We start from the raw sequence: 24233 nt of genomic DNA, 5'->3' as shown, positions 1-24233 counted from the left end.
GCCGTGTTGGCCAGGCTGGTCTCGAACTTCTGGCCTAAAGTGATCTGCCCGCCACAGCCTCCCAAAGTTCTGAGATTACAGGTGTGAGAGGCCGCGCCCTACCTAAGACAGAAATGTTTTTAACGAGATTTGGAACACAGTTCCTGATTTCCAACATGTATGCTTCAAGACATGGCACGCAGTTTGTGAGCATGGTGTTCCCAGCATTGCAGAGGTGTGATCAGTTGTATAATCAGTTCATTTTATTATATGCTCGACAGGGCCATGCTTGAGGCTTTAAATAAAACAAAAAACAAATACCACCCTGTTTATAAGGTTATCAGAACTGTCCTGAGATGATAGCTCTGCTAATGTTTAACCTAAATCCTGCTTGCTACTGTTTAAATCAGTGCCTTTAGTTCAGTTTATGAATGCAAACTGCATTGATAAGTTTTCAGTTGCCGTGTACAATAGGAGGTATTCAAATGAGAAAGAATATCCGGTTTCATGCAAAGAAGATAGCTAAGGGATAAGGGGCTTTTATTTACTAGAATCAATGTATTCTGAGTACAGGGAGTAGTAATTAATTTACTCTGTTGCCTCATGGGAAAGCTTCAGATGATGGTGTACTTATGGTCTGATTGAAAACGGATGTTAAAAATGTTATTATTTGCTTTTTAAAAATTATCTTTTAGGCTGGGCACAGTGGCTCACACCTGTAATCCCAGCACTTTGGGAGGCCAAGGTGGGTGGATCACTTGAGGTCAGGAGTTCGAGACCAGCCTGGCCAACATGGCTAAACCTCATCTCTACTAAAAATAGCCGGGCGTGGTGGCATGCACCTGTAATCCCAGCTACTTGGGAGGCTGAGGCAGAGAGTCACTTGAACCCGGGAGGCAGAGGTTGCAGTGAGCCGAGATCACTCCACTGCACTCCAGCCTGTTCAATAAAGCAAGACCCTGTCTTTAAAAAAAAAAAAAAAAAAAAAAAAAAAATCTCGTTTATTAAAAACAAAATTGAATGCTTTTTCTCTAGTGCTACACTTCTGGATTAAGCGGTGCTAAGTAGCAAACAGGCTGCATTTGAAGTCTTTTACATTGTCAGTGGTCTAGTTATTTTTCTTCCAAAAAGCTTGGAGCTCTCTTCTGTGTGTGGTTTTAAAGAAAACAAATCCCACTGGGGGATATTTTAAGTCTGCCTTTAAAAGAGGGATTTGCTTGATTTGTACCCTGTGATATTCTTTTAGCTAGAAAATTCAAAAGAACATTCACAAACTAAAATTAATTTTTATCTTTTCTTCACACGTACATATAATCATATAAAAAACATTTTATGTGACTGATTTTTTTTTTTACTTTGGCCATTTCAGGTAATTGGGGAAGAAGCTAAACAAGAATCATTGGAGACTTCTAATCTTGTGCTTTCTGGTGTTGGAAGTACACAAACTAATGGACCTTCAGTTCCTAGTGAAGAAGAAATTGTTCAGCCACTGGATAGCACAAGAGTGGCTTCTTACAGTGGCACTGTTACTCAAGCCACATTCACCAGGACTTACGATGGGCCTGGTAGTCAGCCAGTGATATGTCAGAGCTCTGTGTACAGCACCCTTGAAAACAAAATGGATGTTCTTGATGCAGCAATGCAAACAAAAACAGGTACTTTACAGGACCTTATCCAACATGGCAGCCCCATAAACAATGAATGTCAACCTTCCTTGGAAAGAAAGGATGATAATTTGGGGTGTGCAGTGATTAATCCGGAACCAGTTACTCTCACCTTTGAAAAAAATGCACATGTACCAATACAGACAGAAGGTGTAAATGCAGCTGATGAACCTACAACCTTTAATAAGGAGTTGATTAAGCAAGTATCACCTGCTGCAAGCCTTAGACATCCTGTATCCACCTCGGAAAACACACAAACACAAGGCCTGAGGGACATTCCCTCTCTAGTAGTTGCAGGACAGAAAGGCACTAAGTACCTTTGTGCCTCCTCAGTAGGTAGAGAGACACTTGATAAAGAAATGTGTTCATTACAGCAAGAGATGCCTCTTCCAGTCTCACTACCGTCTGATAAAACAATGGTAATGGAGGCATTATCATTAGTTAAAAGTTCTAGTTATCTATTACCCAGTGAAGAAGTGAGATGCACTCAAGATTTCCTTTCGCAGACTCAGAGTCTCCTCAGCGTATCTTCAGAAGGGCTTCTAGAACCGACACAGGTTGAAGTGGACTCATTATCAGCCTCTACCACCTTGGGAAAGCATTGTTCACTTAACTGCATTTCATCAGGATGCCACACATCAGGCGACTCTTTAGAACTAAGGAAGGATGACAAGAATGGTCCAAACACTGACAATATGAATTTGGAAGCGTTTGATTCGGTATATATCAAACAAACAAGCCTGTCTGTGAGTAGAGAGGTCAGCCTAGAGTTATCAGAGGACGATTCTGACATTGACTTAGCTCTAACAATATCACCACCTACAAGTCCCAGAGAAGAAATGCCAGCTGGTGAAATAGAGCAATTTGAAGAGGCCCCATTCTCAAATTTAGAACTTCAGGATGTAGCTGAGGAAATAGATGAACCAGAAGAGGTGGCTCTCACAGAAAGCGGAGAAGTGAATTCTGCTGACAATGTGTCAGTATATCCTACAGTGTCAGAAGAACCAGTAGAAAATAAGGAGAGAAAGGGGGATAATTTACAATCAGTTACTTTAATACTTTCTAAAGAAAATTGCACCCTTGAGATTGCAGAGGAAATTAATGTGACCTCTGATTTTCCCTTTGATTCTGTAATTGAGGAAGTATCACCAGCTTCTAGTCCTGAACCTCCAGTACCAGTTAAAGAGACACGACCATATCAGGCTGTGACTCCATGCATTTTAAAACTTCATGGTACACAGTGTGAGAAGAGCAACCGAATCTCCCAATGTGAGTCAGAAGACTTAGGCATAACAGAAAAAGAAAATGTTTTTGTTGGTCCTACCCATCCAGTGGGGCAAGATAACTTTACCCAGGTACAACAAATGCAGGTCTCTGCCGAAATGCCTCTAATATTAACTGATCATCCAGGAAGAACAGGTAGACCAACCCTTCCTGGTAAAGTAACTGAGGAGATTGTCTCAAGTGAGCATGATGAGGGTTTATCTTTCTCAGGAAAGGTGCAGTGCTGTGGTAGGGACTTAAACCAGCCTGCCTCAGCTGCCAAATGCACAGGTGACTTCAGTCCTTCTCCTGAAAAACTGGTAAAATCAGGAAATCCATTGCAGCCAGTTAGTATAGAGAACAGAAATTTGAACTTAAAACATCTTGTCTTGGAGTCCAGTGCACCTCCATTTAGTCCTAGAAATGTTATTGAAAATAAGTCTTTGTCTGACACATTGGTTTCCACAATGGCAGCAAGTGGTATAGTGAATGTGTCAGTAAAACAGCAGACTAGCCCTAAAAGCAGTCAGAACAATCTCTTTCCCAGTGATTTGAAAACAGATGAAGGCATTTATCTGCAGGTGAAGTCCTTGACAGCTGCCTCGGTTGATGGAGCTTATTCTACACAAGGATGCATGTGCTCAGTGGTCCCCACGCTTTGTTCTTCCTCAGACAGTGCTACATTAACCCATTATGTAAGACCAATAAATGCAGAGCCAGCATTTCAAGCACAGGAAATACCAGCAGTCAGAATGGCCAGTTTGCTTAAGAATGGTGAAACTGAAGCTGAGTTACATAAAGAAACCACAGGTCTAGGCACTGCTGGCCCTCAGTCCAACACCACATCTTCTCTAAAAGGTGAACGCAAAGCCATCCACATGCTGCAAGATGTGTCAACATGTGAAACAAAGGAGCTGTTGAATGTTGGGGTTTCCTCCCTTTGTGCTGGTCCCTACCAAAATACAGCAGACACCAAGGAAAATCTCAGTAAAGAGCCTTTGGCCTCCTTTGTTTCAGAATCCTTTGATACTTCTGTTTGTGGAATAGCCACAGAGCACGTAGAAACTGAGAACAGTGGGGAGGGGCTCAGGACTGAGGCTGGTTCTGAAATCCTAGGCAGAGATGCAGAGGTCAGTGTGAATTCTGACATGCACTGTGAACTGCTTTCTGGAGATTGTGATCTAGACCTGCTTGGTGATTGTAGAAATCCCAAATTGTATTTGGAGGATTCTTATACTTTAGGAGGTAGTTACACCAGGAAAAAAGATGTTCCCACAGATGGCTATGAGTCGTCGTTGAACTTCCACAACAACAACCAAGAGGACTGGGGCTGCTCTAGCCGGGTTCCAGGCATGGAGACGAGCCTCCCTCCCGGGCACTGGACTACTGGGGTAAAGAAAGAAGAGAAGTGTGTGCCGCCTTACGTCCAAATCCGAGATCTCCATGGTATCCTCAGGACTTACGCCAACTTCTCTATAACAAAAGAACTCAAAGACACCATGAGAACTTCACACAGCCTGAGGAGGCATCCGAGTTTCACTGCAAACTGTAGCCTGCCCAGCTCCTGGACAAGCACTTGGCAGGGGGCAGATGACCTCACCCAGAACACTTTAGACCTGGAGTATCTGCGTTTTGCACATAAACTAAAACAGACCATAAAGAATGGGGATTCTCAGCATTCTGCCTCCTCTGCCAATGTCTTTCCAAAGGAATTACCGACCCAGATCTCCATTGGTGCTTTCCCTTCGACAAAAATCTCTGAGGCCTCAATTCTGCATCCTGCACCTAGGAGCAGAAGCCCCCTTCTGGTAACAGTTGTGGAGTCAGATCCCAGACCACAGGGTCAGCCCAGGAGAGGCTACACAGCCAGCAATCTGGACAGCTCTTCCTCTTGGAGAGAGAGATGTAGTCATAATAGAGATCTTACAGATTCTCAAAGAAATGACACTGTTTCACTCCACCTCAACAAACTGAAATACAACAGTACTGTGAAGGAATCGCGGAATGATATTTCACTTATTCTCAATGAGTATGCTGAATTCAACAAGGTGATGAAGAATAGCAGCCAATTCGTTTTCCAAGACGAAGAGCTAAATGATGTTTCTGGAGAAGCCACTGCTCAAGAGATGTATCTGCCTTTCCCAGGACGGTCAGCCTCCTATGAAGACATAATCATAGATGTGTGTGCCAATTTGCACGTCAAACTAAGAAGTGTTGCGAAAGAGGCTTGTAAAAGTACCTTCCTGTTCTACCTTGTCGAAACAGAAGACAAATCATTCTTTGTAAGAACAAAGGTAAAGTGCCAGCCATGTCTTACATGTTATTTTAATTGCTAATTTTAGTTTCAGAAATAATACAGCATATTAGCCATCAAAAAGAAATCCTGGTATGACATAGTATTTAAATTTCACGGCTTAGTCTTTATCTGCATACTAAATGTTTTCCTGCAGGATCTGCCATTTGTACTATATTTGAAAATTAGTATTATGTTCCAGAATTAGGGCAGTGACTAATTTTTTTTCACAAAAAGTTACCAGTGTAGACATGCCCATACTTCAAGTGTAAATACAAACACATTCCAATGTTAAAATACAGACTTTTTGAAAAGTATTATTACCTGTGTTCCTCCATTAGTGTAGATTGTCAAGTAGGACCTCTTTTGGTTTTGGATATATTTTTAATTTGAATTTGAATGTTAGGATAACTGATGTTACGGTGAGTACATGGAGTATATAGTCCTTAAATTTAAGTAATGGAACCATGGTGAAATTCTGGCATGGGCAGAGCCAGAACCTGCCTTGATTCACCATTAACTTTATTGTTTTATCCTCCCAGAATTTACTTCTCTTCTATTTTGGGCATAGACAGCATTTTTAAAAATTTAATTGTTTTTAATTTCAAATTTACATAAAGGTTGCAGAAATAGTACCCTTTACCCAGATACCCAAATATTAACATTTCCAAACCATTTGCAAATGTGTTGCACAGTGTCCCATTACCTCTTGATACTTAAATGTATATTACCTGAGTTCAAGGATACTCATCTTTTTAACCACAGAACAACCCTATGCATCAGGAAGTTAATATAATATTAATTAATGTGACCATCTCCACCAACCTCATCTAGGTCTAGGATCATAGGTATCTAGAATTGTCATGTCTTCAGTCTGCAATAGTTCCTTTGTTACTCCTTGTCTTTTATGACCTTAATAGTTTTGAAGACTGTAGGCCAGTTATTTGGTGGAATTTCCTTCCATTTGTGTTCATGTGTTGTTTCTCCATGACTTAGGCATTTTAGGTGAGAATACTCAGATATCATGTAGTGCTCTTCTCAGTGCATTCATTGTATCAGGAGGCACCCGATGTTGATTTATCCCCTTACTGGTATATTAACCTTTTCACTTGGTTAAGATGATTTCTGCCAGGTTTCTCCAGTGTAAAGTTATGTTGAACTTAGTAATAAGTTAGGAGATAACTTGAGACTGTGTAAAATCCTATTCCTTATCAGACTTTTATCCACTAGATTTAACATCAACTGGTGATTCTTATCTGAATCAGTTATTACTATGATGATTGTCAAATAGTGATACTGAAATTCCATCAGATTCCTTCTGCATTTATTAGCCGGCATTCTGCTGTAGAATAGAGCTTTCCCTTATTTTCTGTTTATATATTCATTTGCTTATCTGTATCACTATGGACCATGGCACATTTTGTTTTACTTAAAGGGTTATCATCTGTTTCTTCATTATTTTAATACTTAGATTGTCCCAGACCCAGCCAGTGGGAGTCCCTCTAAGTTGGCTTCTGTGTCCTTTTGACAATTTGCCATAATTCTTTGGGCACTTCTTTACTTTGGGGTGTAACATAATGTTCCAGGCTTATCTTGTATTTTCCTTGCCCTAGCCTTGAAGTCAAGCATTTCTCCAAGGAGCTGTGACTCTTTAGTGAAGAATGGCATTTAGAATCACCATCTAGGCACTGGGTGAATGAACTCAGTGTCACTTGGTGTCTTTGCTTCTAGGTCCTCTCAGCACATAAAGCCAAGAAATTATATACAGACATATCTCTACATCTCTATTTATGTATAAAAAGCAAAAACAGAGGAGTTCACACTCATCCCCAATTCTAGTCCAGTACTGCCAGGTTTGTGCTAGCCTTCTTCTCCATGTGTGGAGCTCCCTTCTCTGAGGTTGACTCTGTTTATCCTCAGTGTGTTGACGTATTGTCCCTCCCAAGACCCCTCCCCCATCCTCCTCCCAACCCCAGGTATAATGAGACCCCTCACTAAGGCACTAACCCTGACCTCCCGAAACTCCCTGACCTGAGGAGGCCAGCTGCCGTCCCCCTACCCTTGCAGCAGAAAGCTCCATTCAGATGCCAGCAGTCCTGTTTAGTATCTACCTCAGAGCCCCAACATGTACAGGTTGGCGGGTGGGGGGCGGGGGTGGATATTGCTTTTTTGTCATGATTCTTATAGTCTAATGGGACAAGGAAAACACTGATTAAAAGAGTCACACAAATAAATGTGAAATGAAAGTGATGGTAAATGTGACGCAGGTGCCACGAGGACGCATTGAGGGTGATTGGCCTGGCCGGGGAGGTCTTTGCTCAGGAAATGCTGCAGCACAGAAAGCAGAGCGTAGGGGCCTGCAGGCCGCATGCAGAACTGGACGTGCCCTGTGTCGGCTCCACACATAAGGGGCCTGCAGGCCGCGTGCAGAACTGGACATGCTGTGTGTCGGCTCCACATGCCCACTGAGTCTGTCTCAGACTTCACTTACATCACTTCTGCTGATTCCTGCACTAACTCCAGAATGCCACGTGGCGAGTCTGTGGGGGCTGGATTACTGAATAACGAGTTACTTAGTAAAGAAGGACACGTGTCCCTCATTGTCACAGCGTCCCCCTGGGTGCAGGGTCACAAGACCACTTCTGATCTGGAGTACAGAGGCCACTGCAGAAACCACAGAGCTCCATAAAGATTTCTTGATCTGCCCTGCTCTTCTCATACGGAGGTGTGTAGCTGGCAAACACACCACAGGGAACAGCCTCCTGGTGCCAGAGGGCTGGTCAGAGTGAGTGAGCCATGTCAGCCAGAGGCTCAGGCTGGGCTGTGGGAGAGAACAGCCTCACGCCTCATATGGCAGTGGCAGGGCCTTAAGTCACACTGAGCTATTTAGACTTCATCCTGAGGTTGCTGGGAGCCACTGGAAAGGTTCTGTTAGGTTTTTTTCCCCCTAACCACTAGACTGCGAGAGATAAAGTTTTCTAAAAGATGTTTTTAAAGGTTTTTTTTTTTTTCAAGTGAAGCAGGCGGAGTAGGGAAGGATTTTTTAAATTCTTTAAAAACTGGTTGTGATTTGTTGTAAAAGATCTTTTAAGAAACAAGTAGCATCATATTTGCAGTTTAGAGCGATATCTTAGCAGATGGAGAAGAGATTGGAAAAAAGTCACTGCCTTAACGTGCAACTCCATTGTTGCTAGAGTCAGCAACACTGTTCTGCAAGATGGCTCCTATTCTGAGTCAACTAAATATGACTGTAAATGTTTTTTTCAAATTTGTGGAATCTGCTCTTTAGCCTAATTGTATTCTTTTTCCCTGGCTGAGGATCCTTTTGTTTACCAAGGTTTGTTTTTTTTGTTTGTTTGTTTTTTGTTTTTTTTTTGTTTTTTTTTGTTTTGTTTTTTGAGACAGAGTCTCGCTCTGTCACCCAGGCTGGAGTGCACTGGTGCAATCTCGGCTCACTGCAAGCTCCGCCTCCCTCATTCACACCATTCTTCTGCCTCAGCCTCCAGAGTAGCTGGGACTACAGGCGCCCGCCACCATGCCCAGCTAATTTTTTTGTATTTTTTAGTAGAGATGGAGTTTCACCGTGTTAGGATGGTCTCAATCTCCTGACCTTGTGATCCACCCACCTCGGCCTCTCAAAGTGCTGGGATTATAGGCGTGAGCCACCACACCCAGCCTGTTGGCCAAGATTCTTAATGAATGGTTGCCGGATTTGGTTTTATATTCCTTCTATTGTCTTTGCTCCAAGTTCCTTGCCATTTTGGTAAGCAGCACTGTAGTTGAAAAGATATTGAATGGTCTTCACTCTCTTCAGTCTTTCTGAAGGCCGTCAGCCTCCAAAAGCAATCTGGAAATCAGTTTCGTTTTTTTCTTTTACCTTGAATTAAGTTTAATTTTATTTGATTGATTATACATCCTCTACCGTGACATGAGATAGAGTGACTCTAGAATCAACCAAGTTAGCATCATGGTCACGTACACGTTTTGGCACAGTGAGCAAAATACTTGGTTTCTTTTAGCTTCCATCTTCTCAAAAAGCAACAGAGGGTGCAGTGCTCACGCCTGTAATCCCAGCACTTTGGGAGGCCAAGGCAGGTGGATCACCTGAGGTCAGGAGTTGGAGACCAGCCTAGCTAACGTAGTGAAACCCCGTCTCTACTAAAAATAAAAAAATTAGCCAGGTGTGGCGGCGCGCGCTTGTGGTACTCGGGAGGCTGAGGCAGGAGAATCACTTGAACCCAGGATGTGGAGGTTGTAGTAAGCCACTGCTCCCAGCCTGCCCAGCAGAGCAAGACTCCACAACAGAGCAGTAATCTTAGTTCTCACTTCCTTTCCAGATGAAGTGGTATGATTTTCATGAAGAAGACAGCATGGCAATGCTAAGTTTTATTCATAGCAGGAGTACATTTTTTTTTTATTGAGATGAAGTTTTGCTCTTGTTGCCCAGGCTGGAGTGCAGTGGCGCGATCTCGGCTCACTGCAGCCTCCGTCTTGTGGTTTCAAGTGATTCTCCTGCCTCAGCCTCCCGAATAGCTGGGATTACAGGCGCATGCCACCACGCCTGGCTAATGTTTGTATTTTTAGTAGAGACGGGGTTTCACCATGTTGGCCAGGATGCTCTCGATCCCCATAGCAGGAGTAGTTGTAGATATCATGCTTGTTTCTATAGTGAATGTATTGTTTCATAATATTTTATCACGTGGTGTCACTGTTTACGAGAGAAAATAACCAATGTGCAAAGGTAAAACTACTTGTCAACTGAGAAAGTGGACACATTCCAAAATAAACTTGAGAGTAATATACTATCAAGAGCAAAATGTTTTTATTTTATATGTAATTTTTTTAATTCAATAGAGGTGGAGTCTCACTATGTTGCCCAGGCTGGTCTTGAACTCCTGGCCTCAAGCAGTCCTCACACCTTGGCATCCCAAAGTGCAGGGATTACAGGCATGAACCACCATGCCTGGCCCAAAATGTTCTTAAAAGCTCAGAAACATATCTTGGATAATCCTTTTGTCCTGGAGAATCTTGAAGCATTAATTAGTAATGGGATGTTAGGCCCACTAGGGCACATCTGAAAGACCCTTCCTTACTAAAATCTGAGGGTGTGGCCAGGCACAGTGGCTCATGCCTGTAATCCCAGCATTTGGGAGGCTGAGGCGGGCAGATCACGAGGTCAGGAGATGGAGACCATCCTGGCTAACACGGTGAAACCCTGTCTCTACTAAAAATAGAAAAAAATTAGCCAGGTGTGGTGGCAGGCACCTGTAGTCCTAGCTACTCAGGAGGCTGAGGCAGGAGAATGGTGTGAACCTGGGAGGTGGAGCTTACAGTGAGCTGAGATCGTGCCACTGCACTCCAGCCTGGGCGACAGAGCGAGACTCTTGTCTCAAAAAAAAAAAAAAAAGAAATCTGAGGGTGTGACAGAATAGCTCAGACCACAACAGGATTTGATGAAAATGTATTCATTCAAATAATTTGTTAGTCAAATAAATGAAGACTAGAGATTTTTGCTTAGATATTTGAGTAAGCTCTTCGTTAAATCTCTTAAGAATTTTTTTGAAAATCATACCGTATATTTTGAATGAATGGAAATAGTCAGAATCTGAGTTGTTTCAGGATCCAAGGGCGCCACACAGTGGCTCACGCCTATAATCCCAGCACTTTGGGAGGCCAAGGCAGGTGGATCGCTTGAAGTCAGGTTTTAGAGACCAGCCTGGCCAACATGGTGAAACCCCATCTCTACTAAAAATGGCAAAAATAAGCCAGGTGTGGTGGCGGGCACCTGTAATCCCAGCTACTAGGGAGGCTTAGGGAGGTGAATCACTTGAACCCAGGAGGCAGAGGTTGCAGTGAGCCGAGATCTCACCACTGCACTCCAGCCTGGGCGACAGAGTAAGACAACATCTCAAAAAAAAAAAAAGATCCAAGGGAACCATCAAAGTAACACTTCACTTTTATGAAGGAAATAAGTGATGGTCAGGCAGTCTTCTGGGCATAACAGAAACCCAGAATCCTTCAGCCAGATAGTCAATGTCAAGGCCAGGTGCTGCGGTTCATGCCTGGAATCCTAGTACTTCGGGAGGCTGAGGTAAGAGGATTGCTTGAGGCCAGCCTGAGCAACACAGACCTCCATTTCTACCAAAAAAAAAAGACAGGCCTGGTGATGTGCACCTGTAGCCCTAGCTACCTGGGAGGCTGAGGTAGAAGGATTGCTTAAGCCCAGGAGGTCAAAGCTGCAGTGAGCTATGTTCGTTTCACTTTACTCCAGCCTGGGTGACGGAGTGAGACCATGTCTCAAAAAGAAGCAAAGAAATGTCAAAGTCATAGGGAGGGTAGGATTATAGAATTTATTCAATCACACAAACTTACCCTCCCAGTCAGGATTATTAGGGAGCCATTCTGTGTGTTTATTGTACTGGACTGCACTGCAGTGGCACTGTACAATCACATGCTGTTGAAACTGCATCACCTATCTTATTCTGAGACATAGATCCAAGGGACTGTTGACTCCAAAATCAGTCCCCATTAATGGTAAAGAAATACATGGGTATTATGGGTATTGCTTTTTAAAGCTCTAGAAATGCTTTAACTAGAGGTAGCATTTTTAAAGTATATATCTGGTATTTTCAAGGTAGCTCATGCCTTGAAGCAGATGAAACTCATTTATGTAGATTATTCTGATGTTCTAAAAGAAAATCAGCCTTTGATGCTTTATTTACCTTTGAAATCAACTTCTAAGTCCAGTTGTTAACAATACCTGAGTCATTTATTTTATATATAAAAGGTGCTTATTTAGTAAGAAGACAAATTGTCATTTATGGTTGCCTTATTAGACTATAATGCTTTTCATTATTTTAATAAACTATACAGGTAGTTCTGTGGACGTATCCTTTTTTTAATAATGGCTATTTGTAAATCTTTCAGAACCTTCTGAGGAAAGGAGGCCATACAGAAATTGAACCTCAGCACTTCTGTCAAGCTTTCCACAGAGAGAATGATACACTAATCATCATCATCAGAAATGAAGATATATCATCACATTTGCATCAGGTAGGTTGGAAATACCTTACAAAGAAATGTATTCCAGGCACATAAGTTGTTCTGTAGTCAAACTCATCCCTCTTTATGTAGAAGAGAAGCTAACAGACACATTACTGTTGGGCCTCTAAGTGGGAAGATAGTGTATTATAGAATACTGCAATATTACCAAGTTATTTGTAGGGCAGATAGTTAAAAAAATCCTATTAACTAAGGGAGACTTAGGTGAGAGATTGCTAAGTTTTTTCATCTGAGATATAAATCTGCATCACTTGATGTCTAACAATAAGAAATCTTGCCTTAAAAGACCTTTTGAAAATTTTCTGAACCATTATATTTACCAGCTAGTTGAATCAAAGTAATTGCTTGTCTCAAGAAGACCCAACTATGGACAAAGGTTGGGTGCATAAACCTGCCGTTATCAGCAGGCAGTCATCCATGCGGGCACCGAGGGGGCTGGAGACGAATGATGGTGAAGTGAGATGACCTGACTGGTTACTTTTCAGTGCCCACAACCTCAGATGTGTACTCTTCCCTCATGATGTATTATTTCCAACTTTTGGGAGTTTGAGACCTTTTTTTAATGAATTAATTTTGATGAGTTTGCAGCCCCCGGTGATGATGAGCTCAGTTAATATGCCTCATGCAGGGCAGAATGACCAGTTGGTAATCCAGGTTAAAATATTTTCAGCTGTTCCTGAACCTTGAATCTCTTGGATAGAAAAGCAAGGCAGTGTCTAAGAAAATGTGCTCAGTGAGCCTCTCTTCACGGGGGTCCTTTTCGTGTCATGCAGATTCCTTCTTTGCTGAAGCTGAAGCATTTCCCCAGTGTCATCTTTGCTGGAGTAGACAGCCCTGGAGATGTTCTTGATCACACCTACCAAGAACTGTTTCGTGCAGGAGGCTTTGTGATATCAGATGACAAGATATTAGAAGCTATAACATTAGGTTGGTCTTTATTTTCTTTTCCTGTTTCTTTGAAGTCAGATCAACTTCTCACCCAGTGACCTAAATACTGTTTCATCCAAAAGAAATGATCAACTCTAAAGAATATCAGTTGCCCCTACTGAGGCATAATTTCTGCTGTCTGCTGTGCTCTTTTCAGACAGTAATGCTCTTACAGCAATGCTTTTAACCTCTTTTAACTGATTGTTACCACCACACTTGCTTCTGAGTTCCCTCCCTCTCAGTAGTGCAGCTGAGCTCCTAGTAAAACCAATTCAGGATTTTATTAGATTTTGTCTCTTCACTTGCCAAGTCAGAGCAGCTCCATATTAAATTTTTTGCTTAAAGTCACCCTTCTCCATTTCTGATGTCATCACCCCTACCATCTTGATGTCACAAAAATCTAAAAAATGGCTACTAAGTCAGCTTATTTAATCATCTACTTGAAAACTCATACTTTACTTCTCTCAGGGCACTTTTATGTATAAAACCTGCCTCGGCTCTGATCACATTAGAAGTGATACCACTTCTAGATCAAAAGCAGCATGTACCTTAACCAGCGTGACTTCTACACAGAAACTGGGATTTTAAATATCTGTAGGCACACGTCTGTAATCCCAACACTTTGGGAGGCCAAGGCAAGAGGATCCCTTGAGCTCAGGAGTTCAAGACCAGCCTGGGCAACATAGTGAGATCCCATCTCTACAAAAAAAATAAAAATACTAGCCAGCTGTGGTGGTGTGTACCTGTAGTCCCAGCTAAGGAGGCTAAGGATGGAGGATTACTTGAGCCCAGGAGGTTGAAGCTATAGTGAGCTGAGATCGTGCCACCACACTCCAGCCTGGGTGACAGCCGAAACCCTGTCTCAAAGGATTCTGTATTTAGAAACTTCTGCCTCCCATTTCTCTACTGCAGCTGGGCCTCCTGCTTCTCTTCTGTCACACAGTTTGTACACAGAACTCTGGTTGCTGGTGACCACTCCACTGTGTTCGCGTCTACAGTTATCTCCCACCGCAGTGTGAGCAGGTGGGACCAGGCTGAGGGGCTGGTGAGAACAGGATGCTGCCCAGCCACATAAGCGACAGTGGTGGTGTGTACTCAACCATGGGTCTTAGTCTGTTTTTTTCTTGTTTTACAAATAATAATCACTGGGCTTGGCATGAGCCAAAAGTACCTTAGACTTGTCATCTTCTCTTGCTACGTTTATTGTTTTGTAGTTCAACTGAAGGAAATTATCAAAATCCTGGAAAAACTAAATGGAAATGGAAGATGGAAGTGGTTGCTTCACTACAGGGAAAATAAAAAGCTAAAAGAAGATGAAAGGTAAGGACTTGCTGTCTGTATGGTTCCTCCTGCCCCGCTGGGGAAGGAGAGAAACACCTCATGTTCCATGGGCTCTAGCGTAGTGCTGCAGTGGAATGGCCTTCATCAGTAAAGAGCTTGAGGGCTGCTGGCTGTGTATTCAATGAAGGAAGCTTTGTGCTGTGACCATAGCCAACAGTATGAGGCATGTACTTATCTAGACTAACAGAAGTAAGGGAGTCAAACTTAGCAGTCATGAAATGTCCATATTCTATTTAAGCCCTACTACTACAAACTGTAAAAAATATATGGAACTTATACCATTAATGCTTTTTTGGATACTTATAAGTTGCCACCATTTTAAGGAGAATGGAAAAATTAAGACCACAATCTATCCTTAATTCAATTGTACCCTAAAAGAAGAGGCTTATAAATACTCGAACTTCACTAAATCTAAAGCTGTAATTTGTAAAAGAAAAAAATACATGTTTGATTCCTTGGCGGAAGAGAGCTGGGGCTGAAAGATTCCTCCACATTCTCACAAGCAGGACCAATTGGAAAAGCAGACCTGACAAGCCCTTGTGAAATGGGGATTTCAGGCACTGTTAGGTGCATCCATTATCTCATTCAGACTTCATCCCCAGGAGCTAGATAGCAAATCCTCGCTTTTATAATGCAGAGCTGAAGCAGAGTAGATGACAAACATGACCAAGGTCAAACAAGTAGTAAGTTTTGAAGCTGGGTTTCAATCCCAGAAGGAGGAAACGACTGTTAGCTGCATGTGACCTTTGAGGAACAGAATCTCAGAAAGCTTTTCTCTTGAAGTGGAGCTAGCAAAGGAGAGAAGGAGCAGAGGTTTCCTTGGCAGGAAAGGAGGGTGCAAAGGCTTCAGCAGGTCCAGGGTGTGACCAGTTCACAGTGGACTTCAGTAACCAGCACTTTAGGGGAAAAACGTCAACTTCGGTAAGTAGAGAAGCACATTTAAGGTTCTGACGTACCACAGCACACCTATAAAATTAATAAGCATAAATTAATCTAGCACTTCTAGGGCTTTGGGTAGAGAAAGTCATGTCACTTAACGACGGGGATACAGCCTGAGAAACGTCGTAAGACGATTTTGTCTATGTGCAGACCTAGAGTGTACTCACACAAACTGACATGGCAGAGCCTACTCCTAGGTTGCAAACCTGTACATGTGACTGTACTGAATACTGTAGGCAGATTTAATGCAATGGTGGTATCTGTGTGTCTAAACACAAAAAAGGTTCAGTAAATTACAGTATTATAATTTTATGGGACCACCATTGTATATGTGGTCCGTCATTGACTGAAACATCATTATGTGGTACATGACCGTACTCACTGCTGTTGGCGCTGCAGTATGCTCTTCAAATTATACCACTCTGGCATTATGTAACAGGCATTATGTATTATTGAGAACTCATTAGAAAACACTTCATATCCTTTGACCTTTTGTGGAATTTACCCAGAATTCTAGGTGGTTATCAGTCATTGCAAAACCAACCTCAGTTCCATCCCTAGGAGGGAGGTATGCAGACTACAGTTAAATATTTTAAAGTTTATACAAAATAATGCCCACCCAAAACTTACACAATACAAGCATGTAAAAAGTTTCTATTCATAGAAAGGATGGCATAAAAGTTGGTATCATATAACTATGTTCAGTATGATGTCATAAAAAATTTATATAGGAAAAAGTGAAAGGAAATTAATTCATGATGTTAAGAGTGATTATCACTAGGGTTATGGGAATGGGTGTGATTTGGGTTTTCTCCAACAAACATGAGAATGTAAGTGATGAGGACTAGAGAGATGGAGTCGAGCAGAGACAGAGATGCTAAAAATTTAAACATACTGAGTTAACACATTTTCCTAGTAGTGATAGAATTTTCAGGGAAGCAAGAAACCAAGAAAATTCTGGCTGCTACCTAATTTTAAAGCTTCTCATACCCACAAGGTATGAGAAGCATAGATGTGTGTTGCTCTACAAATATACAATGCAATAAGGCCCACTCGACATTCATGAAAGGCTTGCCAAGCCACATGGCTTGATTGGTCTTAGGTAGATGCATGATGTCCCTCTTAGAATGAGGCCCATGTTTAAAATCCACATTTATAAAAGGAGTAGATACAGTTGTGATGTTTTGAGGCAACCAAAGTGTGTCATGAAAAAGAACGTCAAGAAGAAAGGCAGAGGAACTCATGAGTTTGAATGGTTAAACTGAAGGCAAGAAAAAGTCCTAAGAATAAAACTGAAAATTAATATTTTGATATGCCTATGTATCTTTCACAGAGTGGATTCAACTGCACATAAAAAGAACATAATGTTGAAGTCATTTCAGAGTGCAAATATCATTGAATTGCTTCATTATCACCAGTGTGACTCTCGATCATCAACAAAAGCAGAAATTCTGAAATGTTTGCTAAACCTGCAAATTCAGCATATTGATGCCAGGTTTGCTGTCCTCCTAACAGGTAATTCACAGGTGCATTTTACTCAGTTAATGCCAAAATTGGTCAGCTCTAGGAATGTCCAAGTTAGATACCTAATGAAGAGTATCAGGTATCTAAATGGCTTGGCAGGCCGGGCGCGGTGGCTCACGCTTGTAATCCCAGCACTTTGGGAGGCCGAGGCGGGCGGATCACGAGGTCAGGAGATCGAGACCACAGTGAAACCCCGTCTCTTCTAAAAATACAAAAAATTAGCCGGGCCTGAGTGGCGGGCACCTGTAGTCCCAGCTACTCGGAGAGGCTGAGGCAGGAGAATGGCGTGAACCCGGGAGGCGGAGTTTGCAGTGAGCCAAGATTGCACCACTGCACTCCAGCCTGGGTGACAGAGCGAGACTCCGTCTCAAAAAAAAAATAATAAATAATAAAAAATTTAAAAAAATAAATAAATAAAAAATAAATGGCTTGGCATCCCATAGATACCAGAATCACCCAAATTTACTGATGCTGAAGCCCTTATATAAAATGTAGTATTTGCAGGTAACTACACAATCCTCCGATATAAGTAAGTCAGCTCTAGATTACTTATAATACTCAATACAGTGTAAATAGTTATACCATATTATTTTTTAAATCAATACTGGGGCTGGGCGCAGTGGCTCACACCTGTAATCCCAGCACTTTGGGAGGCCGAGGCGGGTGGATCACTTGAGGTCAGGAGTTAGAGACCAGCCTAGACAACATGGTGAAACCCCATCTCTACTAAAAATACAAAAATGAGCCGGGTGTGGTGGTTCATGCCAGTAGTCCCAGCTACTTGGGAGGCCGAGGCAGGAGAATGGCTTGAACCCCAGAGGCAGAAGTTGCTTTTAAAAAATTTGTGGGGCAGCCAGGCACAGTGGCTCACGCCTGTAATGCCAGCACTTTGGGAGGCTGAGGCGTGGATCACTGAGCCCAGGAATCTGAGGCCAGCCTGGGCAACTTAGCGAGATCTCATCTCTACAAAAGTTGGCAGGTGTGGTGATGTGTGCCTGTAGTCCTAGCTACTCGGGGTTAAGGCAGAAGGATTGCTCGAGGCTGCAGTGAGCCATCACCACACCACTGCACTGTAGCCTGGGTGGCAGAAGAAGACCCTATCTTTAAAAAAAAAAAAAATGTTAAGAAAAATTTACGTAAAGAACCATAGTTATCATTTTTCAGGGATTTTTTTCAGTACTTTCCCCACCACCCCCGATAGAGGCATCTATTCCCAAAGCTTCAAATCTTTTCTTAGCTTGGAACCCAACACCTTTTCTCCCCCTACCCCCGACATGAGGAAGTTCCACAGATTTTTTAAAATAAAAAACCAGGTCCTGTTATATAAAAGTACATTAATTATATTAACCAAAAGTTTTTTTTTTTTTTTAACAGACAAGCCTACTATCCCCAGAGAAGTCTTTGAAAATAGTGGAATCCTTGTTACAGATGTAAATAACTTTATAGAAAACATAGAAAAATTAGCAGCTCCATTTAGGAGTAGCTATTGGTAAGAACACTTTTTATGTAACTTTCCCATGTGAGCTGGAGTTGTTGATGGCAAATATTGACATTTGTGTCTAAGGGAAACAGTTGGGAAATTGTTTACATATTTCATGCTATAAATTTAAAGTGTTTAGGGGTGGAATTGCTATTTGGCATAAATAGGAATTCCTAAATTATCACTAAATGAAGTAACCATCTACTAAAATTACCTATTTTATCTAAATGTGCATTTTCACTTGCTGTTAACTTGGATTCCCAGTACAGAACATAATGTAACCTTAGAATGCATAGTTTTCCCCATTAGAGCATCCCGCTTCTAAAATATTTCTTGTTCGTATTATTTTAAGAAGTTCTTTATCAATTTTGTGTTTCTTCAGGTGACTCAGCTACAGCCTGCCTGGATATGGATCATGCCAATAAAAAACTTGTGAACATGTGAATACAACATGTGAACAGTCTTACATTTGAAAAATCAATGTTCTACAACTTGGAATTTTCATTTTTTATATTTTGCTGAAATATGTCACAGTGATGCGCATTGTAGTTGTCTGTTAGCTTTGGGTTGCAGTGCTAGATATTGTTTTAAATTATTCTCATTTTAAACAAGATGCCTTCTAAGCTATTGAGATTAAAAATAATTTTACGGCCGGGCGCAGTGGCTCACGCTTGTAATCCCAGCACTTTGGGAGGCTGAGGCGGGCGGATCATGAGGTCAGGAGATCGAGACCACGGTGAAACCCCGTCTCCACTAAAAAAATACAAAAAATTAGCCAGGCGTGGTGGCGGGCACCTGTAGTCCCAGCTACTCAGAGAGGCTGAGGCAGGAGAATGGCGTGAACCCGGGAGGCAGAGCTTGAGTGAGCCGAGATTGCGCCACTGCACTCCACAGCCTAGAGCGAGACTCCGTCTCAAAAAATAATAATAATAATAATTTTACCACGTGTTTACTTAGTTGGAGCAAAAATAAGTCTATTTTAACAAATAGCTTTGTTTTTGCATGCTAATGTCAGAAAGGCATACGATGCACATTATGCTGTTTTAAAGGTTTTACCACCCTTGTAAAAACTATAATCTTAAATGGTTTTATTTGCTGTTATACAAACACTACATAAACTTAAAACATTTTTTCCTAAATGGTACAAATTTATAAACTATCAATCATTTTTCACTTACGGTATTTGTAAATACTACACTACAAAAATCAGCTTTCTGAGAAAGAAATAATCATTTATTTATGATATTGAAAATTTCTACAGTAAAAACTCAAAACCAAGCAAAAAACATTTGTAAGATACATGGTATCTATTTGGAGCAAAGGTTTTTGTAACTAATTTGTTTCATTTTTTAAATAAAGACAACTAAAAATCATCCCTTTCTGCAGTGATTTTTATAGCAGAAATGGACTCATCTGGAGTGTTCTAGCAATTTTTAGGCCATTTAGCAGAACAATAAGCTTCCAGAGGAAACCTACACTTCTATCCTTTGGGCCTGGCCTGTTCTGTTTCTGGGTTCTTTCCCCAGTCAAGTACACTGAGTAACAGCTTGAAGAATGGCAGTTTCACCTGGCCTTTACAGGGAAACTTCTTTCAGAAGTTATTAAGTCGGTTTTTATTATTCCTCAACAAAAGAGCTTTATTTTCTCATGAGTAGGTTTTACAGTTTTAATTGTTGACAATTTTTCAGTTACTAATAGAACCTCAATCATTTCATTTTTCCAAGGACAAGAATCTATTAAGGGAACCATTAACTATTCAGTACAGTGAATTACTTTCAAATCACTAAGGAAAAGGAAAATGAGCAGTTAGTTAGTTATAAGCTGCCAAACACCTATCTGCCTGAAGTATGCACCTTTCAGGTTGGACCTAATAACATTGACCTCCCCTTGCTGAAAAGCCTTCCAACACCCACGAGGCCATCTCAGTTTCCATGCTACCTTTTCTGTAACTCTACTAATAATAACCAAACTGTATCATGTGTTCACCAAACTGAGTTATCCCAGTAACTACCATTATCATCTTTGTCTCCACTGGCCTGGCACACAAGGTATTCAGTAAATACGTTGAATGAAGAATATGAAGATGCGTGGTTTTGTTTTTTTTTTTTTCCACTTATTACTAACCCAGCTTGGGCCTTTGCATGGGAAGAGAAAAAGGCTTGCTGGGACTTCAGATAATTTTATCATACAGGTAAAGCAGTGGTTCTCAACATCTGGAGACATTTTTGGTTGTCATTCCAGGATGGTGCTGTTGCCTGCCATCTAGTGTGTGGAGGCCAGGGATGCTGCTACCATCAACCCTACAATGCACAGGCCCTTTCAACAGAGAATGATCCAGCCCAAAACAGCAACTGTGGGAAGTCGAGAAGCTCCATCATTTTGGCAATCTGAGTAACAGATTGCCACATTTGTTATTCAGAATCTAAATCACCACCCTAGTTCCTTTAACATGTCATCTACCTTAGTCTGTCTCCTTCATACTCTGAAGAGTCAGTCTTTATCTGTGGTAAACAACAGCATCTGCAGTGAGGCTCATCACTGTCAGGGGAAAGGGCCTCATATGTAAATACTTTATCATTTCAATTACACAAAAACTATTAAAGCACCTATTCTACCTGACAGTTCACTTATTCCCTTACAATTGCTGCTATAAGCAAAATCATTAAACACTTTTTTCTGCACAAAGATTATCAGTCTAGTAATGGTACTGTGTCAAGAATAAAACTTGAGGCCTACTCACAGGGAAGCCAGACAACAGGACCTGCTGTGATCCTTCCTTCCAGATCAGAAGACACGTTTTCCGCTGCTGAGCGTTCTGGAATTGACTCCAGTGCTACTAAAGGAAGCTGTGACCCTTGCATTCAGGACACACAGACCAACACCAGGCAGTAGTTTCCAGAATTTGGCTTTATTTTGCAGTACAGAAATCATTTGGAGCCATTTTGAGACAGAAGTAGAGGCTCTGTCAAGTCAATACTGCATTGCAGCTTGGTCCACCGAAGAAGCCACGCCTGAGATACAAAAGATGCGCCACACTTTACCCGTTTTATGTTCGCTTCCTCTCCCCTTTTCTCTCATCAACTTTATTAGGTTAAAACACCACATACAGGCTTTCTCCAAATGACTCCCTATGTGTGGGGTTTGGTTAGAATTTTATGCCCACATAAACCAAACTTGTGGCTATGCTATTTGGGCCCTGCCATAACATTTGACATAATACAAAATATAAAGTCATAGGGAAAACTTCTGGATGCCGTCCCAAACTGTGGAATATTCAATTTAGAATCTCCTGAACCTCAAGAGGACAGATGGTACACAACCTGTATGGATCCAGCTCTTGAGCAGCAGAAGCACATAGCTACACTGATTAAAACGTGAACTGTCTCAAGTTGTCTGTATTGGTATCCCAGTGTTTGTTTAAAACTGATCCTTCACTAGAAAAAAAAAAGCCAGTTTGGTTAAATTGAACAGAATGTGGTAACTGCCAATGCTGAATAGCCTCACCATGAAAACAAGTTAATACATAATATTAGAAAGATGAAGGGGAGTATTTACTGGCACAGCGCTCTTCATTCTCTCCATTTTCATTACAAAAGCAGGCCTTACAATATTGATTTCATTATCATATGCATTATTTGCCAAATTTTAAATGTGTCCTAATTAGATAATAACATGTACTGCTGTTAGTCTTCCCCATAGATGTCATTCTTCTTACGCTTCATTTCCTCAAAGTCAAACTCTGATCCTGTCATCCTCTTATAGATGTTTTTAATGTCATCACACGTTGTCTCAAAATGAGTGGTGGCATCGTATGTGCGGGAAATAAAGATCTGAAAACAAAAATTAGAAAGACAAGACCATGGAGGGATGTCTTCCGGTGAAACCTGCCCATATCCTTTCACACTTGCATACTCACCTGGCTTTCTGTTCCCAAGTCTTTCGGTACCAGGAGGTCACTGATGCTAACAAATCTGGAGGGAGAGAGAATTCAGTCAGGTGAGCTGGTCCCACACCTGACCATGGCTCTGCCTGAGATCAACTGAGAGGTACAGATGAATCCCACAGAGCAGCCAGCGGCTACCTGCCTTGCCCTCACATTCGTCCCACCATGGAGCCACAATCAAAGGCCTCAGTTTGCATCTCGGCAGATATAAAAGAACACAACTCACTTCTGTTCAATTGGTTCCAAGAGCTCCAAAGCTGGTCTGATTTCCTTCTCGGGCTCCTTGGTTTCCACAGTTGTACTAACTATGGCAATGTACTTCCCTTGTGCTGCTACATTGTGCGCAAAGGAGATCATGCAGACGTAGATATCTAGAAACAAATGATACCAGCTCACTGCCTCAAGTGTCTCCATCTGGGACCCAACACACTCAGGTGTCCCCCATATGTCATGAGGTGTGAGTTAAAATTACTCTCAGTAGACAAGATCATCTACACTTAAGTTCTAAATGGTGACAGAGGTGGATGTAAAGTACACAGATATTTAACAATAGGAATTTCTTTTAACCTGCTAGAGATTAAGAATTTAAGTGGTAGCGAACTGCTGAACTTTGGAATGAGATCTGGTAACAGCTCTGTCATACCTAACTAAAAAACCTGCCAAACCATATTAACTATTCTGGGAGATTCTTCCATTCTGGACCTTGCATTTAGAAAGGTTCTGAATGGCTAAGAAAGGATGTACTTAGTACTGATGTCCTCATTTACTTATTAAAGTAATGTAAAACTGCAGGATCCACATAAACCACTTTTGAGTTGGCATAACTGGATAGAATTCTTGATTTGACTTGGTCTGTATACCACTCATCCAATTAATTATGTAATTTCCAGGATAGAAAATCATTTGGATAGGAGAGCATTTAAAGACACAAAAAAAAAAAAAAGTATGGGACCTCCTTTATTATTTTTAGACTTGCAAGGACCCAGGACCTGCCTGGGAACCTTGTGGAAGATTAAGTCCAGTCCCTTTGTTCTACAGATCATCTTTTGTGATTGGTTTTTTTGTGTGTTTTAACAGTCTGGCTCTGTCACCCAGGTTGGAGGCAGGGATGCAATCACAGCTTACAGTAACCTCAAACTCCTGAGCTCAAGTGATCCTCTCCCGCCGCAGCCTCCCAAGTAGCTAGGACTACAGGTGTGTGCCACCACCATGCCTGGCTGTTTTTTTTGTTTGTTTTTTGTTTTTGTAGAGACAAGCTCTATGTTACCCAGGCTGGTCTTGAACCCCTGGCCTCAAGCAAGCCTCCTGCCTTGGCCTCCCATGATTTCATTTCTTATATGGGGGAAAAAAAATCGTAATACAGATAGCTCTTCCCTGTCCCATAAAGCCTGATTACCCTTTTAAAGCTGAATTTTAGATAAATAAAAAGATTTGGGGCTTCTAGTTGAAAGGAAAATGGAAACATCGAAGGGTTACGAACAACTGGCTAAGACAAATAAGTTAGGACTTGCAATTTTAAAGCCATGTCCTGATCACAGAAATGAAAGGTGGACACTGCTAGAATCAAATGTAAGTACTACAGAAGCAGCTGTGTCATTAGCTCAAGAATATACACGGGTCAGTTAACTATTAAGCATAAACCTCCACAGGAACCTACTGTTAGAGCTGGGAGACCCAGGGTTCACCAAGCCCAGTCTGTTCATTCTACAGGTGATGGACACAAGTCCAAGGCTGGTTCCAAGTCAAATCTGTCCACGTCAACACAATGCTGCCGGACCGGGAGGAGGTACAAAGATTTTTTTTTCCCCATATGTAAAC

At 41.6% G+C, this 24233-nt stretch overlaps 2 protein-coding genes across 5 annotated transcripts in view; one reads left to right on the top strand and one right to left on the bottom strand.

Annotated features, from left to right (window-relative positions):
* TASOR2 (transcription activation suppressor family member 2) overlaps nucleotides 1-18901 on the top strand; it is a 79405-nt gene extending 60504 nt beyond the window's left edge. For 3 of the 4 annotated variants that reach the window (XM_030819353.1, XM_030819356.1, XM_030819357.1), the window contains 7 exons: nucleotides 1349-5200; nucleotides 12127-12252; nucleotides 13035-13188; nucleotides 14403-14508; nucleotides 16802-16983; nucleotides 18367-18481; nucleotides 18855-18901. In XM_030819353.1, coding sequence (XP_030675213.1) covers nucleotides 1349-5200; nucleotides 12127-12252; nucleotides 13035-13188; nucleotides 14403-14508; nucleotides 16802-16983; nucleotides 18367-18481; nucleotides 18855-18858 — 4539 coding nt within the window. In that variant the 3' untranslated portion in view covers nucleotides 18859-18901. Of the gene's footprint in view, nucleotides 1-1348; nucleotides 5201-12126; nucleotides 12253-13034; nucleotides 13189-14402; nucleotides 14509-16801; nucleotides 16984-18366; nucleotides 18486-18854 lie in introns of those variants that run through there. The other variant, XM_030819354.1, reaches the window with a different exon arrangement.
* Nucleotides 18902-21360: 2459 nt separating this feature from the next.
* GDI2 (GDP dissociation inhibitor 2) overlaps nucleotides 21361-24233 on the bottom strand; it is a 49862-nt gene continuing 46989 nt past the window's right edge. Inside the window, exons 9-11 of the mRNA XM_003257603.4 lie at nucleotides 22642-22786; nucleotides 22389-22443; nucleotides 21361-22302 (exon numbers count right to left, since the gene is read on the bottom strand). Coding sequence (XP_003257651.1) covers nucleotides 22156-22302; nucleotides 22389-22443; nucleotides 22642-22786 — 347 coding nt within the window. The 3' untranslated portion in view covers nucleotides 21361-22155. The remainder of the gene's footprint in view (nucleotides 22303-22388; nucleotides 22444-22641; nucleotides 22787-24233) is intronic.

Source organism: Nomascus leucogenys, chromosome 9, assembly GCF_006542625.1.
Source record: "Nomascus leucogenys isolate Asia chromosome 9, Asia_NLE_v1, whole genome shotgun sequence".
NCBI lineage: Eukaryota > Metazoa > Chordata > Mammalia > Primates > Hylobatidae > Nomascus > Nomascus leucogenys.
Note: the sequence above shows the minus strand (reverse complement) of the source record. Positions and strands in the feature narration are given on the sequence as shown.